Source organism: Lepisosteus platostomus, chromosome 6 (assembly GCF_059453375.1).
Source record: "Lepisosteus platostomus isolate fLepPlt1 chromosome 6, fLepPlt1.hap1, whole genome shotgun sequence".
Taxonomy (NCBI): Eukaryota; Metazoa; Chordata; class Actinopteri; order Semionotiformes; family Lepisosteidae; genus Lepisosteus; species Lepisosteus platostomus.
In genome coordinates, this window is record NC_142616.1 from 53,249,015 (window position 1) to 53,264,174 (window position 15,160).

Consider the following 15,160-nt stretch of genomic DNA (forward strand, 5'->3'; position numbering starts at 1 on the left):
TAACTGGAAATGTAATGCCTATCTTTCCTTGTAACAGAAGAATGGAATGTTGTCATCTGTAACTGGGTTTTCTTCTAATCTTTTGGAAATAAGATACAACTGTAATTCTTAACTTATTGATAGTCAAATAAATAATTATATCCTGTCCTATATTTTAAAACCTTAAACCTATAAAGGTATTTTATTCAGCATAGTGCTTAATAAATTCTCTGTACGATTATCTTTACAAAGTAATCACAAATTAATTAATTAAATCTGGCATAACACAGGTAAAAAACAGGACCTCACCTGTGAAGTTTCCGAATTTACTAATACTCTTAAATGATAGCACTTCAGAGAATTAAATTGTCCACCCAATGTTTTTATCCACAGAGTCTGAATACATAAATTTCAGCACTTCTTGCAGAAAGAAACATCAATGTCCTTTTCTGTTGGCTTCTTTGCCTTCACAATATGTACAGTAAATGCATTTGATACTTAGAGAAGTATGAAGCAAATGGTTATATATTTTTTCATGTAGAAATAAAATATACTTTCACACTGATTATAGTTTATATACTTGCTGCATCACATTACCTCCACAGACCTATTTCCAATCTTTAAATCTGATTATATCCTGGTTATGCTCTCTCTCATTTAATTTGGTTATAGGAATCACTATACACTGGCATTTTATGTCATTCTTATTTCAGAATGACATCTCCTTTAATCACATTTCTCACTGTTTAAAAGATTTTTTAGAGATGAACAATAATCCTAAGATCATAATCATAATGTAGTTCTCTGCAAGCATTAGAAGGGCAATAAAGTCACTGAGAGTTTTATTCACCTTTCTACTCTTGTGAGGCAAGCACACAATCAAGAAATTCTTAAAAACCCCACTTGACATTTGCTCAATTAACTCATGAACAGGCTGAGCTCTCTGCATGGATTAAAGAAGATTAAAGAAGTTGAAACCTCCTTACTTACACAGCATTTTACCTGAACTGTTACTTACTAGTGATGTAGTGTCAAGCAGTACCTTAAATACTAATATCACCATTTTTTCTATTGTCTCTTTCCATAAAGATACTGTAAGTATCAGATGTAATTTTGCTTTTTTTTTAAGTCAAACACCCATTGCAATGTTCTAGCTATAGTCTGCTATCTACAGTATATGAAACTCAGGAAAAAAATATTTACAAAAGCCCCTTTTAAGCAGATAGAGACATACTGTACATGTGTCCCCTAATTCTTTATGACTGGACAGGCTTCTTGAAGGACTAGTTTGCTTCTGAAAACATATGGCCTCTTTTCCATATTCTGGATAATGTTCACATTAAATTGGCTCTTCTATAATACTGTACTTGCTTTAGATGAGAAGAAAACATTTGATCACTGGAACTATTTATGGAGTTTTGTAGAAAACTTTGGTTTCAGACATTCATTTATTATTATCAAGTCAAAGCTGTCATGTTTAATTAGACATATGTACAATAAATCTAGGAAAGCAATAATTCAGACATGAAATTCAGACAAAGGTCCTCTTTGGTGCTTCTGAAATTATTCTGCTTTCACAGCACAGCACAGAAAATGTTTTACCCTAATGCAGAAATCTCTTCTTCATCTTGGAGTGTGGAGCTTTATGCTTTATCTACCTAAGCTGAAAATCCTCCATGGTCGGCAGCCCACTACATGCAAAAGTCTAACCACTTTTCTGCAGCGAGTGTCAGTAATATCATCTCAGTCTATACTGGAAGGGGAACCTGACAAGGCTGTTATCACAACCATGATTATTTGTTCTTTCATTAAAACCTCTAACCAAAGGTGTTCAATGAAATATCAGTGTGTTAGTGCCACTGGTATACACGGATCCAAATATATTTCAATCTATATTGTTGACATTTTCCTGGTTCTCTGGTATTTTTAGTTCGGTTCTTCAGCCTTAAATCTATTCGAAAACTCTTCATATAAAAGAAAATTGTAAAAAACAAATATGTCTTTGAACCTCCTTGCTGCAGCAACTTCACTTCTAGTCTGCATTGTTATTAATTTACAGTTTTTAGGTTTTGTTTATGTGTATACTGTACCAATATCTCCTCTAATGCTCACAATAGTAATGCTTCAGTTTGTGTATAAAAGAAGGTCTAGTCTATTTTCTACAAGGGACCTCAAGCTTGATCAAAGCTCTGCAGTATGGCATGATACTGTACCTTTTCCACGTTTGAAAACCTCAATCACAAGCTAATCTATTTTAAAATTGTACATGGATTGTAACCATTACTATCCTGATCATTTGAGATGAAGACTGTTCCCATGCCTCTTTGTCAGAACTGTACTGTGTTTTTAGTTGTGATTGGTGTATTTCTGTTACTTAAAAAAATAATATTTCAGAATTGTCAAAAAATTATTGGTGCAGGCTTTACAGACTGAAAAATAGGTGTTTAGAGAGAGTGTTATATTCAGGAATAAAGCTTTAATTTATTCTTTACTATACTGACAGTGTTTAGTGGCAGAGTGTATGATGTAAGTATTAAGAATCCTTCTACTCTTAAAGACATAAGGTTAATAAGTGGTTTCTGCCACGTTTAGGGTGAAAAACTGATGGCATTTCAGATAGAGTCACCATTAACACATATTGTAGCTTGTGATACAATCTTAAATATGGATAGAGTACGGTATGTACAGTACACTATATGGCTTAACATCAGCTGAGCAAACAAAGGAATTCACAACTGTCAGCAGTCTGACAGCTTGAGGTGAAATATAATGTATACCTTATATGTATAATAAATATGTAGAGAAGCAGTATGCTGCTGTAAACATTTTATTAGGTTACAGTATTATAAAACTTTACACAAATGCACCAAACAATGTTCTACATGCACAACATTAGTATACAAGACAAATCCATTACTTTTCAATATGAAATCACCATATTTTTGGATCAGCTATCTCACAGAGATAGGGAAAACATTGAATTAATACAGCAGTATTAACAATTAAAGGCCAAGTGTTGAAAACGTATTACGTATGTTTGCCTTTCTTACACATAATATTCATTCTATTTATCCAATAAGACAACTGTTTCTCTTTTGTGGAAATACCATTTTTTAAACTGGCAGACTCTGTCTTTTGATTGTTCAGGTGTTCTGTGTTTCATACATGGGTGACTTAGTCAACACTGAGAACTATGGGTTAATGCATTTTTCCTTATACAACTCTCATTTTCCCACTCTTATCACATATACAGTAACTGTACAAGAATTTAATTTTGCAGATGTCTATCCCAAATAATATACGATATGTCTTATGTTTGTGCTCATTACTTACTGTAAGATAATATCATAACTTATTATATCCTTTTACCACTTCTAGAAGACCACTATGTTTTTTTTTTTACAAAATTTTGGGATATCAATCATAAAACACTTTTCACAAAAAGAATACTGAAATATTTGCTTACAAATGTGTAATCAATGGATGGAAAGGAAGTGTTATATACAGTGACTGATGGCTTTGAATTTTCACTGTGTACAGAATGCTTTCCTCAAATGCAGAAAATAAGATTAGAAGTGGGTGAATCTTTTTGGAATGTACACATGCTGTTGTTTTATCTGCTAATTTTAGATTTTTTGTTCCTATTTTTGTGCCAACACTTGACCTTTAAGGTAACTTAGAAAGGAAATTTGCTTTTTGTATATACTGTATTACTTCTTTTCAAATTTCCATTCTATTGGTAGATTTAATATTTAATGATTGAATAGCAATATTGTATTGTCAATGACAAAAGACAGTAGAAACAGATTCATCGTGATTTAATCTTATTAGTAAAACCATTTTGTGTTGTTGCTGATGTTTTTAATCATGAGGATGCTAAGGGAAACTGTTATAATGATCTAATTACACAGCTTCTCATCTTTAATGAGGAAATGCAGTGCTACTTAATACACATATGTATTTTTTAGAGATTACAAGCTTGATTTTTTATTAGTTCATCTCTTTTTCATCAGATAAAGGACTGATTACATTTAAGACCCAGCATGATTTATGATTTGTGATGTGTAGAATAAAAACAGGAGAGAGTGAGACAGATAGAGACAGATAGGCAGTCAAACAAATGCCCACAACAAGTACACTGGCATCAGTCAATCTACTGTCTAAATTGTGACAGCTGCAATAATAAGAGAGAAAATCAATATCCCATTGACTTCACTGCAGCAGAATCTAATCAAAGAACACAGGCCTTTATGAAATCACACAATGAGTGGATAGGACAACCTAATGGTAACTGCTAAGGACTTTAATCAGACTCATAGGCCTGAACACCTGTTCCAGTGGATGAACAGCAGCTGAACAGGGGTGCTGTGTCACCTTGGTTCATTCCCTTGTGATTTCTTTCAACTTTGAAATCAAGTGCAATGTATGTGCACAAAGTGTATCATCCATGGGAATGTGAGACTTAACCTTTATCAGGTATAACAGTACTTGTTAAATAAAGGCACAACCCTACAGCAGTTCAATGAAAAAATGATATTTTCATTTTTTTTACATTTTCAGGTTATCCAATCCCAATTCAGATGGATGTGATCTACAGAAGACACACAAGCTTTTTCTCAGCAAGATACAGGTTTAGATATAACAACAGCCATAATTCCACTGGACCTGAAAACTTCCAGCATGCTATAATTAATTCAGATGTCTTAATAATTCCTTAATTATGACAAAACAGCAGACCTTATACTGCATATGGGGACATGTTGACTGTAGTTTCGATGATATTATAATCAGTCATGTGTCATTGTATACCTTCCATTTTTTCCTTGTATTTATAAATTATTTCATATTTTTACATAATATACTTACTATAGTACTGTATGCATTATCTTCCATCTGATGTTTGTGTGCTTCATCTGTTTTCTTTCTTAAAAGTAGCTTTCATTTGTCCCATGTTCATTCTTTCTAGAAATTTAGATGAATAAAGATCTGAAAACTTCTTATACAGTAGATCATGGTCCCATTTTCTGATGAAGGCTCTAACTTTACTAATACAATGGGCAAGGCTTATTTTACAAGGGTATAGAATGCCACTGAAAATTGGAAACACCCAAGAATATTTTAAACAATGCTGAACAAATACAAACATTTTAAACCTGTATGTTAATGATGATTATAACATTTCTAGAACTTTTAATTTTGCTTTTCACTGCATTATCTTCAAAGGTGTCCTTTTGAAGAAATCCAATCTAATAAGCATTGTCCCTCCCCAAACGACAGCCAGATAACACATTAACATACAGTAGCCAACTGTCAGACTGAAGTCAACAATTCTTAATATCAACGCAGCTGTAAAATATGAATTATTAAAAGAATAACTGCAGGCCAGCAGTTTGCTATAAGTGCCATTAGAGCAGATCCAGTGTGGGGAAAGTGGTGTTTTAAAGCACTACTTCGCTGTAAGTGAAGAATTTCCATTCTGTTTCGGGGGGTCTGCTAGATAGTCTCTGAAGAACCTTAGGGCTCACTGGATTCCTGGTTGAAAATACCCTCAGTAATGTAATTCCTTAAAATCACCACAATCTGACACCACTGAAATGTGTGTGGAATCCTTATACGAGAGAAATATTTATACATTTTATGTCGTAAAACATTGCAAAGTGTTCATTTGCATAAAGGTTTCAAATTCATTTCCTGGAGGGCAAAGTGTCTTCTGGTTTTGTTCCATTCTGAGTTGTCAATTACTGTAGATTCTTTAGCCTAATTATTAAGATATTTAGTCATATAGGATTGTTCTTAGGGTTTCTTACTGTTGAAAAGACATTCAATTCACTACACCTCAGAGCCTGGTTAAATACTACAGTTATGCATTTAAATAATTAGACAACGTCACTTAGAGCTCAGCTGGAACTAAAATCAGAAGACACTAGGCCCTCCAGGAATTGAGTTTTAGACCCCTGATATACAACGGAAGAAAACAGTCAGCAGCCAGTGCTTATGAAGCATCAATGTCAATGTCAACTATAATTATTGTTGGGAAAACAGAAGGTTTATTTTCCTGAACTATGAAACAAACAATTTAATTGTACTGAAGTGAATCTTTAAGCTAAGATACAAACTTCTACTTAGATTCCGAGTGCTGATGTTCAGAACACCTAATGGGAATTCTGTTAACATTTCTACAGGCTGTTAATTCTAAATTGTTTCTAAGTCACTCAGTCGGAGTCTCACATTAGTTTTACATGGGTATTATCCTTTGGTAGGGTTGTGCAACAATTTTATCTGAAAAAGTGAGGCCTTTAAGAAACTTGTGCAAGAAGAGATTATAAATGTTTGTTATATATATATTTAGATATATAAAATTGTTGTACCTTAAGGCATGCTCACACCAATGTAAAACATTTGCAATAGTTAGCCGAAAGGAGGAAATGAAAAAGAAGTTAATTTAATGCTTTTTTCTGAATTTGAGTTAAGATGTCTTTAATGACATTCTTTCCAGTGATACCTTCGTATGAAGTTCAAATCGAACAAAAACATTCGATCGATGGTTAGCACAAGCAAATGTCTGCTGAAGGTTCTTGATATCATTTTGGGAAATAGCAATATTTTGTACTCCTGAAACTAGAGTGAAGTTTTCACATAAATGTGGCCCATATTACTGACACTATTCTAAAAGGAACAAAATTAAAATGCAGTTATTAATAAGTAATGCAATAATAATTAATTGTAGTTCAACTAATAACTAAAAATAATTAGTTTTTTATACATTCTGTTGAGGAGTAAGTTATTGATTACTTGCATTATGTGGAGATTTCTAACCCTAAAAATGGTGTTATCTCTGAATTTATGGAAAAAGCTTTGTGAATACAAGGGTGAATCTCTTTGTTTTGAAAATAAAAAAACAGATATCATAGCACCTTCTGTAAATATATACAGTATGTCCACAAAAGAGCAACTAAACTGGAATAATCTGCTTATGATATTCTATAATACAGTTTCAGAAAAAGCTTTTGTTTGATGAATAGTACTGTTATTTTGCTTTCTTTAGGGCATGTATTGTATGGGTCAAAACCTAAAGGTAAATGGCAAGAAACTGAATAAAAATTAAACTTAATGATACCATACTAAAAGCAACATAATTTTGATGAAATGAGGAAATTCCAAACACAGTTGCCTCATTTAACAACTATTTTACTAAATCATGAAATATTTCATTTGATCAGTTCTTTAGATACTTTCTTTAGATCAAGATACACAAGATACGCAAACACTAACGTTTGGAAATCCCATTCCAGACCGGTTTTCTTAATTAGGGATAATGATACACATTAATGTGTTTAAATTGTCAAATTTCTGCCTTAAGACATTTAAATTGAGTCCATGCTGTCATGTACAAATGGCTTGAATTTGGATTTATTTTAAACCTACACAAAAATATTGTCAGTAGCACAATAATGATTTTGTGTGTATGTTAAACTACTTTGGTATGTACGTAAATGGAATTAAGGCATTTATCATCTTGAAGGATAATCTAAGCTCAAAATAAACTGGTATACCACCATTCCCTCATGGACCCATGTATATTTAACACAAGTATATTGAACTGAAATTTTCAAATGGTTTTAAAGGCAAGTATAACATAACTTGGTAATAGATTTAATAAGCAACATGCACTCTATCCCAGTTTCTCTGAGTGTATCACCATGTTATGTTATACTTGCTATCAAACCCTTTCAAAAATGTTAAATACACAAAATAGCAATAAGAATTCATAATGGAGCTGATCAAAGAACTAAAGGGTAATAAAAAGCTTCTGGTGCATTCAGAAAGGTACAATATACGATAGTCTAGGCATTTGAAAAACTTTAGGTATCTCACAATGTAGATCTGACTGTAGAAAACAGTACTATGAGGACCACCGAAAGGGTGAAGGCATTGAAAGTTGACGTACTGGAGCCTCTAGCACTCATGCCTGTAAAGAAATAAGAACAGTAGGAGTTTGTGGCCAGGATTACAGTTTACCGTCACTGAAATATGAGTTTTAACATGGGTATCACACGTTTACCATGATTTTACCATGTTTTGCACTGGTTTGTTACACTGGTTGGATTATGTTGTTGTATAGTAAACATACTTTAGAAATGTATTATAATAGTTTTACAAGGAAACTACTGGAAACAAATTGACAAACAAATGCAAAGCCATGTACAAATCCCAATGAAAATCTACCTATGTTTTCATAGGAGATAATAATATGACATTGTTTCATTTTATGTACAACAATGCTACAGTGCCATATGCAGCTCATAGTGCAATCCTTTGATGTCTGTACAAAACTTCCGTATAGTCATTTTAATACATGGACAGTTAAGAGAGATAAGAGATAAGATCACTTAAGATAAGATAAGATAAGTTATAGGAGTAATAAGGTGATGAAGATATCAAAACCATAGCTGTTTAAAAAAGTAAAATAAACAGAAATAGCTCACACTTACTTAGTTTATGAATCCTAATTTGTTCACTCCCAGCTCCCTCTCCTCCTTCACTTAAGGCTTTAACCTGTATTAGATAGTCATCGTGTGCAGCAAGGTTCAGATCCACAGTGGTCTTGTTAGTTGTGAGTATATTAACAATGTTGCTTTTGTATCTTCTGAATAATACCTGAGTATCAACAGAAAAATATACTATACAGTACATCCCTGTAAACAAATCCTTTTCTTTTTCCATCTATTTTATGCACTCAGGAATGCTGTTTTCAGTTTTATAATATCCTTTATAATGAATACAAAATTTGTCTCCATTTCTTCAAAAGTTATACAATCTGTTTTGAAAATCCAATGGGAAATGATTTGCAGTTCTTTAAGTAATCGTTCCATTATTTCAAAACCTAATCTTGAAAGCATTGCAATTTAAATAAATCAAATACAGTACTTTTTGATTTTTTTTTTCAAGGGAAGGCTGAGGTTGACATTGTTCAGGATTTACCTGATTCAGTTTGCACTATCAGTTATGGTGAGGTTTTAAAGTAGGATTAAGAGACAATGGAAGATCTTTTTCATTAAAGGCAGTAGAATAAAGCATGTAATGTGCATAAAAAAGGACTGTCTACTGTATATACTGTTTACTTTCATAACAAAAGTGGATTGATTCACATCCATTGTTGCATTGATTGCCTTAAATCTTCACCGACGTCTACAGTATGTCTAAATTATCTTCTCACACATCAGGACATCTGTTACTGTATCTCTTCTTTTAGTTTAGAAGTTTTTAAAACCTGCACTTTTTGATGATTGCTTATACAGTACATGAACCACAGCCTTTGAACCCTTCAAACTGTCTGAATTGACACACAAGAGGCCTGGTCTGCTACTGCTTTATAACTCTTTCATTTATTCCTCATCATTTCACATGAGGTAGACCACCCTAGTCCTTGAGTGCCAGATTCCTGCTGGTTTTAGAGAAACATTTATACAAGCACCTGATTACAACCCCGAAGACACAGCTAGATGTTTCTTCTCATATATTTAATTGGTTAATTAAGTTAAATTAAGGTCTGAGATGACAAACAAACTCAGTAGTCCGGGACCAAAATTACATCTTCCTATTCTGGATAACACCCACTACTTTTGCAAGGATGAGTTATTCATATGTGATTATTATGGCAGGCGAACAGGTTAAAACCCAATTATTTGTTTCTTTTGTAGTTTTATGTGTCTACATCTGTAGAACGTTTTTGCTTTCCGACCATGCTAATTCACAGGAGGCAATAATCTGAAATACATTTTGAAAAATAAGCCAAAAAACAGATCTCTAATATAAGTATATACCTGTTACTTACTTGATACCCTGTGACTTCAGACTCATTTTCCATTGCTGTCACAGGATCCCAGCTTAAAGTTAGCTTTAAGCCAATCAGGTTCCACTCAATATTTGATGGAGGTTGACTTGGTGCTAAAAGGAAGTGAATTGGTTAATACAAATCACATGATAGATGTTTTATCTGTATCCTTACTTTAGAAGTAAATAGTTTTGGCATTTAACCCTTTTCAGTGAACAATTTGAAAAAAAAAAACATATTTTAGCATTAGTTTGTCTTCTACAGGACATTATGCCTACAGTAGTTTTTCATTTTGCACAAGCAGTTATACAGTCAAACAAAACAGAAGAAAGCTTGTCAGATAAACTGCTATAGTTGTAAGTACAGTACTGTACGGAGTATTTTAAAAGCACTCACGTGGTTTTTTGGTTGTGACGTTAAATGAAACAGAAGAAGGGCCTGTTCCAGCAGTATTAAATGCATTCACTGCTATGTTATATAAGCTGTTTCCTTTCAAACCAGTAATATTAACTGATGTCTGATTCCCATATACCCTTACTTTCCCTATAGTATCAGGTTTTGAGTCATATTCCATGTACACAACCTGTGGAAAAAGAGACAAAGCCAGAGGTAAGTCAATTATCCTTGCTGTTTTACAACAATATTATAGTTGAATGAGCCACTTTTGATATAAAAAATCCTCATTTTGGAAAGAGCAATATCGTACTTACAGTGTAATATATAGTGTACACAGTTTCCCAATTTTATTGCTTGTCTGCTTGGCCTGATTTCACAAATTAAATATGAAGCACACAACTTGAAAGTGTCAATGTTCAATAGCTTTTTTAGAAAGAACAAGCCTGGAATGTCAATACCTAGGTTTTCATTTTAGCACAACTTACAGGATAAAAAATACAGTTTTTCTATTCCTTTTACCAAATCATCTTCAATGACATAATAGCACTAGTTCTGTAGTTTGGCATTACTGGTGCCATGGCAACACAAGGACTGCATACTTTGGAGCAAAGGTGATGGAAATAGAAAGAGCATTTGATGAAACTACAGTGCACTTTTCACATAGAAAAAAATAAAAAGATGAGAATGGTTTTATTGGCATCAATATGCTGTTGCAGAGGCCTCAGTAACTTTAGACCAAGGTATTCAATGCTTTTTCGACGAAGATGTCTCTAAGGGAACCTGTGATGTACTGTACGCTCTAGATCCCATTAGCCATCAAAAAGTATTTCACAAACTAATGCTCAAGAGGTGCCATTTTGGGTGTTCATTACAGTGAAAGAAAGACATAATACCTCATATCCAAGCACCCTTCCAGAGGTCATCTTTGAGGAAAGAGCCTGCCAGACAACTTCAATTTGTGAAGCAGAAACACTTTTTGCTGAAACTATCTCTGGTGCTGCACTGGGTTCTAAAAAAAATTGAAAAGACAAGCTGCACTGGAAGGCTTGCTCCTCACAGAGAAAAATAGGTATTTCATTAATACATGAATAAGTATACAATTGTTTCTCTTTAATTTTAATTGGAGCTGCAACTGACATGAAAGAATATTATCTGCAAGACAAATTAAATTAGCACAGTAAGCTACTCTCAGAAATTAGGTGCCACAAAGCATCTTTTAATGTATGCATTGGAGCAATAACTAATCTAAAGTTGGCACCCATAATTGTTTAATCTGTAAAATCAAATTAATTTCTGAAATAGCTTATTTTTTCAGGTCCTGTCATATTAAAATGAAAACCGAAATGCACAATTGCTCAATTCTCCTGTGGCATCTGAGTGCCATTGATATAAATATCAGAGTTTTTCATGATTGTCTGCATCAGACAATGCGGATTCACAAGGCCAAACGACCAGTTGTGTATGGATGAATTTCTAATAATACATTTTTGCTCAATATTTCCTCAGAGATGTGTCATCTTTGTCTCAAGTCTTTTTTTTATTTTTAATTTTATTTTTTGTAGCAGGTTTATGAATGTGTAGATATGGCATTTGGTCATTGTCACTGTCTTAGACATGAAGCTATTTTATACTTACCTTCTTCAGCAGAATATACAGTTACTATAGGACTGAAAGGCCCTTCTCCTTTGTTATTGAATGCTCCAACCTTTACATCAAAAGGAGAAAATGGTGAAATGCTGTCATTTCGATAGACATATCGAGCTATTCCTGGTGTGGTTATAATCACTCGTGTCCACGTCACTGTGGAGGCGGGTCGAAATGCAACGATGTATCCAAAACCTTCACCGTTTTGTAGTTCCTCAGGGATGGGCTATGAGCAAAACACAAAACTATAGTGATATTAAAACAAATACAAAAAAGACATGTTCTTACTTCTATACATTCATACAAATATATAGGAACCTGTTAGGGACATAATAAAGACTCTTAGCACCTCATACACTACATGCTGAATCTACACCTTATATACTATACAGTGAAAACAGTGATACAAGTAGATCACAGATAATAGAAAAGACACCTTATAACACCTTTAAACAGGTAGACATAGACTTCAACAGATGTATACATTATTTGCATTCTATTTAAAATCACATCTCCATTATAAAAAAGTGCCTCCTCACTTAAAATTTCTTCAGTTCTAGATTTCCTCTTTTTCCCACTTTTTCCCAGTTTTGTGTATTGGAGTGAATAATATTCTAGAAAGGGAGTGTAACAAGGAGGCAGGAAAGGGAGTATGGATCCTGTGCTGGACGCAGGAGAGAGAACACTGAGAGTTCCAATCCAAATCACAAGGCTAAGACATACTGTAAACCACGAAACAAGCAAAAAGGTCTGATAGCGGTTAGACAGCAGGAGAGTAACAATCCGAATCACAAGACTAAATTGTAAATGAGGAGACAAGCAATATGGTCTGATAATGATTAGATAGCAAGAGCATATAACGCGCACTAGGGAGCTCATGGAGAATCCACACTAGTGAGCGGGTAAGTGAGAAAAAGGGGAACTAAAATAGTGACGGGAGTGAATGGTGATAGGTAAATTAGTTATGGCATGAGCGTTTGTTAAACACAGTGCTCGTGGTTAATGTGAGACCGGTCTGAGGCGTGTGCGTAATGCGTAACAGTAACCCCCCCAGGGGCGGCTCCTGACGCCCTACTAGTCAAACGTGGATGGGTATGAAAAACGTCTTCAATGATGTTTAAGTCCAGGATATCAGCCTCTGAAACCCACGATCGTTCTTCTGTACTGTAACCGTCCCAGTCTATCGGGAATTGGCGGGAGCCTAAGATCTTATTCACCGTACAGGTGGGTGAGCCATCAATGAGTCGAGGGGAAGATGGACGTGGTTGACGTCCAGAAAATGGGGATTTGTGGTAAGCCATCCAACACTGGGTTAAAAAACTCTGAAGTTTCGCAGGATCTCCCTCAGATTTTTCCGGAGTGGGGAGGAGTAAAGGGCTAGTAGTGGCAACAAGAGAATGTCTGGCATGGGTGCCACGGGTTAGGGTGGTGGATGGGTGGCGTGGTCCACTAATCGGTGAACTGCTGCATTCAGTTGTCCAAGAGCCTGGGACTGCTGTTGAAAAAAGGCGAAGGGGTCATTCCGGTCCGCTGGATCCATGTTGAAGCTAGTTCCTGGGGCTCTAACCTGAGAGATGCTGTGGGAAGCATTTTCCATGGTTTTTAAATTGTCCAGTTCTGGAATCAAGTGAATTTTCTATTTTGTACATTATCTTAATTAAGTAGATTCTTGTCATGGCCTGACCTGAGGTACCCACGAGAGATGTAGCTCTTTCCCATATGAACAGCTTCCTCACGGGACTCCAATTCCTACATGCTCGGTTCGTGTGCTGAGTCACACTTCTTTCTACCAAGCCAGCACCTCATCTAATTGGACCTGACTTCCTATTAAACATCTGAACTGCCATTGTGGAAGATGCTATGTCATTTAAGCTTCCAGTTACCGCTACACTTTGTTCTATCTTTGCATCTCTCTGTTCTTACAAACTAGCTCTACTTATAACCCTTCTCCTGATTCCTAATCAAGTTACCAGGACATGCCTGCTGGAAACTTCTCTGTGGCTAATCATCCTTCCTGCAAAACTAGTTTTCTTCCTTTTCTGGATCCAGCTCTGCCTCCTGACTTTCTGTATTTTCCCTCTACACCACTTTTGTTTTTACCTGTTCACTCAGCGATCTCTATCAGACTACAGAAATCACCAAGCATCTGTTGATGGATTGTGTGCCTTTCTTTTAGCCGCAGCTGTCAGCCAGAGCAAACTTCATCATAACAATTCTCTTTTCTCATCTTTTAGGCCTGCTAGATGATAACTCTAATCCTAACCTGTCACAGTAGCAGAAACAGATTTGACTGCATCTTCCTGCCCTTGGCCTTACGGGATCCTGGTCTATCCTAACATTATTTAGATGAAGCTCTAGACTTCCAGAATTCATGGTCACAGTGAAGAGAACTGGGGAGTCTGGAGTGCTTGGAGTCAAGGCCTCTTTGCAAAAGACTTCTATAGTAGCTCATTTGTAGGTCCATAAATGGAAACTCAAGAGGGTGTTTGTGTGAGGGTGGGGAGGAAGGTAACTATGAGGATGATGGGGGATTTTGTGGTATGAGGAAACTCTTTTTCCTTTTTTTTGTATGGTTTTTTATTCATTGTTTTTTGAGTTGAAAAGATTAAAAATAAGATTATGTTAATAAAAAATATCACAAGCGTTCACACATTACAGAATAGAAGAGCAGACAAATTATGTAGTGTAGTTGGCAAGGTTCCAGTACAGTATGTAGACTAAGAGTTTGAAGTATAATTTAATTGATTTTTACATCAATTAAAAAAGTATGATCAATAAATAAGTAAACTGATACTTTGGTTTATATTACAGGCCAATTCTCAATAAAAGCACTGGGAAAGCAAACAAAACCATCTTCCATTTTTGTTGCTTCTTATATTTGACAGCTAAGACAATCTAAATGAAATACTTTCTAATCCTGAGCTAAATTGCACATCCACGAAGTGCAAACTACTGACTTTGGCGGGGGCAGTACAAAACCTTCACACAATTGTGAGCTATTAAACAGATGTCATTCATTACCTATCATTGGAGTGAAATAAAGCGGTGATAGATCACTTACCTCCCATGTTATTACTAATTCTGTCTTAATGCCACCACCTCCGCTTACATCAGTAGGAGCTGTGTCAGGAACTGTAAGAAAAAAAGAGATAAGCATGTATACTTGTATTCTTTAATTGGGATTAACATATAACAGTATACTATTTTATTTTCAGGATATACAGTATTAATTGCTTGTTAAAAACATCCCTATAATGTCAACCCTGAAGTAAAGTCAATAAACATTACTAAAGCTTTGCTGTCAGT

The 15,160-nt window shown here is 34.8% G+C and overlaps 1 protein-coding gene across 2 annotated transcripts in view; it reads right to left on the bottom strand.

Annotated features, from left to right (window-relative positions):
• Positions 1–2,790: 2,790 nt before the first annotated feature.
• The window catches only part of LOC148661891 (contactin-3-like), a 79,540-nt gene continuing 67,170 nt past the window's right edge, over positions 2,791–15,160 (bottom strand). Inside the window, exons 17-23 of one of the 2 annotated variants that reach the window (XR_015939639.1) lie at positions 14,916–14,986; positions 11,846–12,080; positions 11,104–11,219; positions 10,211–10,397; positions 9,804–9,927; positions 8,472–8,637; positions 2,791–7,948 (exon numbers count right to left, since the gene is read on the bottom strand). Coding sequence is in view for 1 of the 2 variants with exons in the window: in XM_088636346.1 (XP_088492472.1) it covers positions 7,851–7,948; positions 8,472–8,637; positions 9,815–9,927; positions 10,211–10,397; positions 11,104–11,219; positions 11,846–12,080; positions 14,916–14,986 (986 nt within the window). In the remaining variant the exon portion in view is untranslated. The remainder of the gene's footprint in view (positions 7,949–8,471; positions 8,638–9,803; positions 9,928–10,210; positions 10,398–11,103; positions 11,220–11,845; positions 12,081–14,915; positions 14,987–15,160) is intronic. The other variant, XM_088636346.1, reaches the window with a different exon arrangement.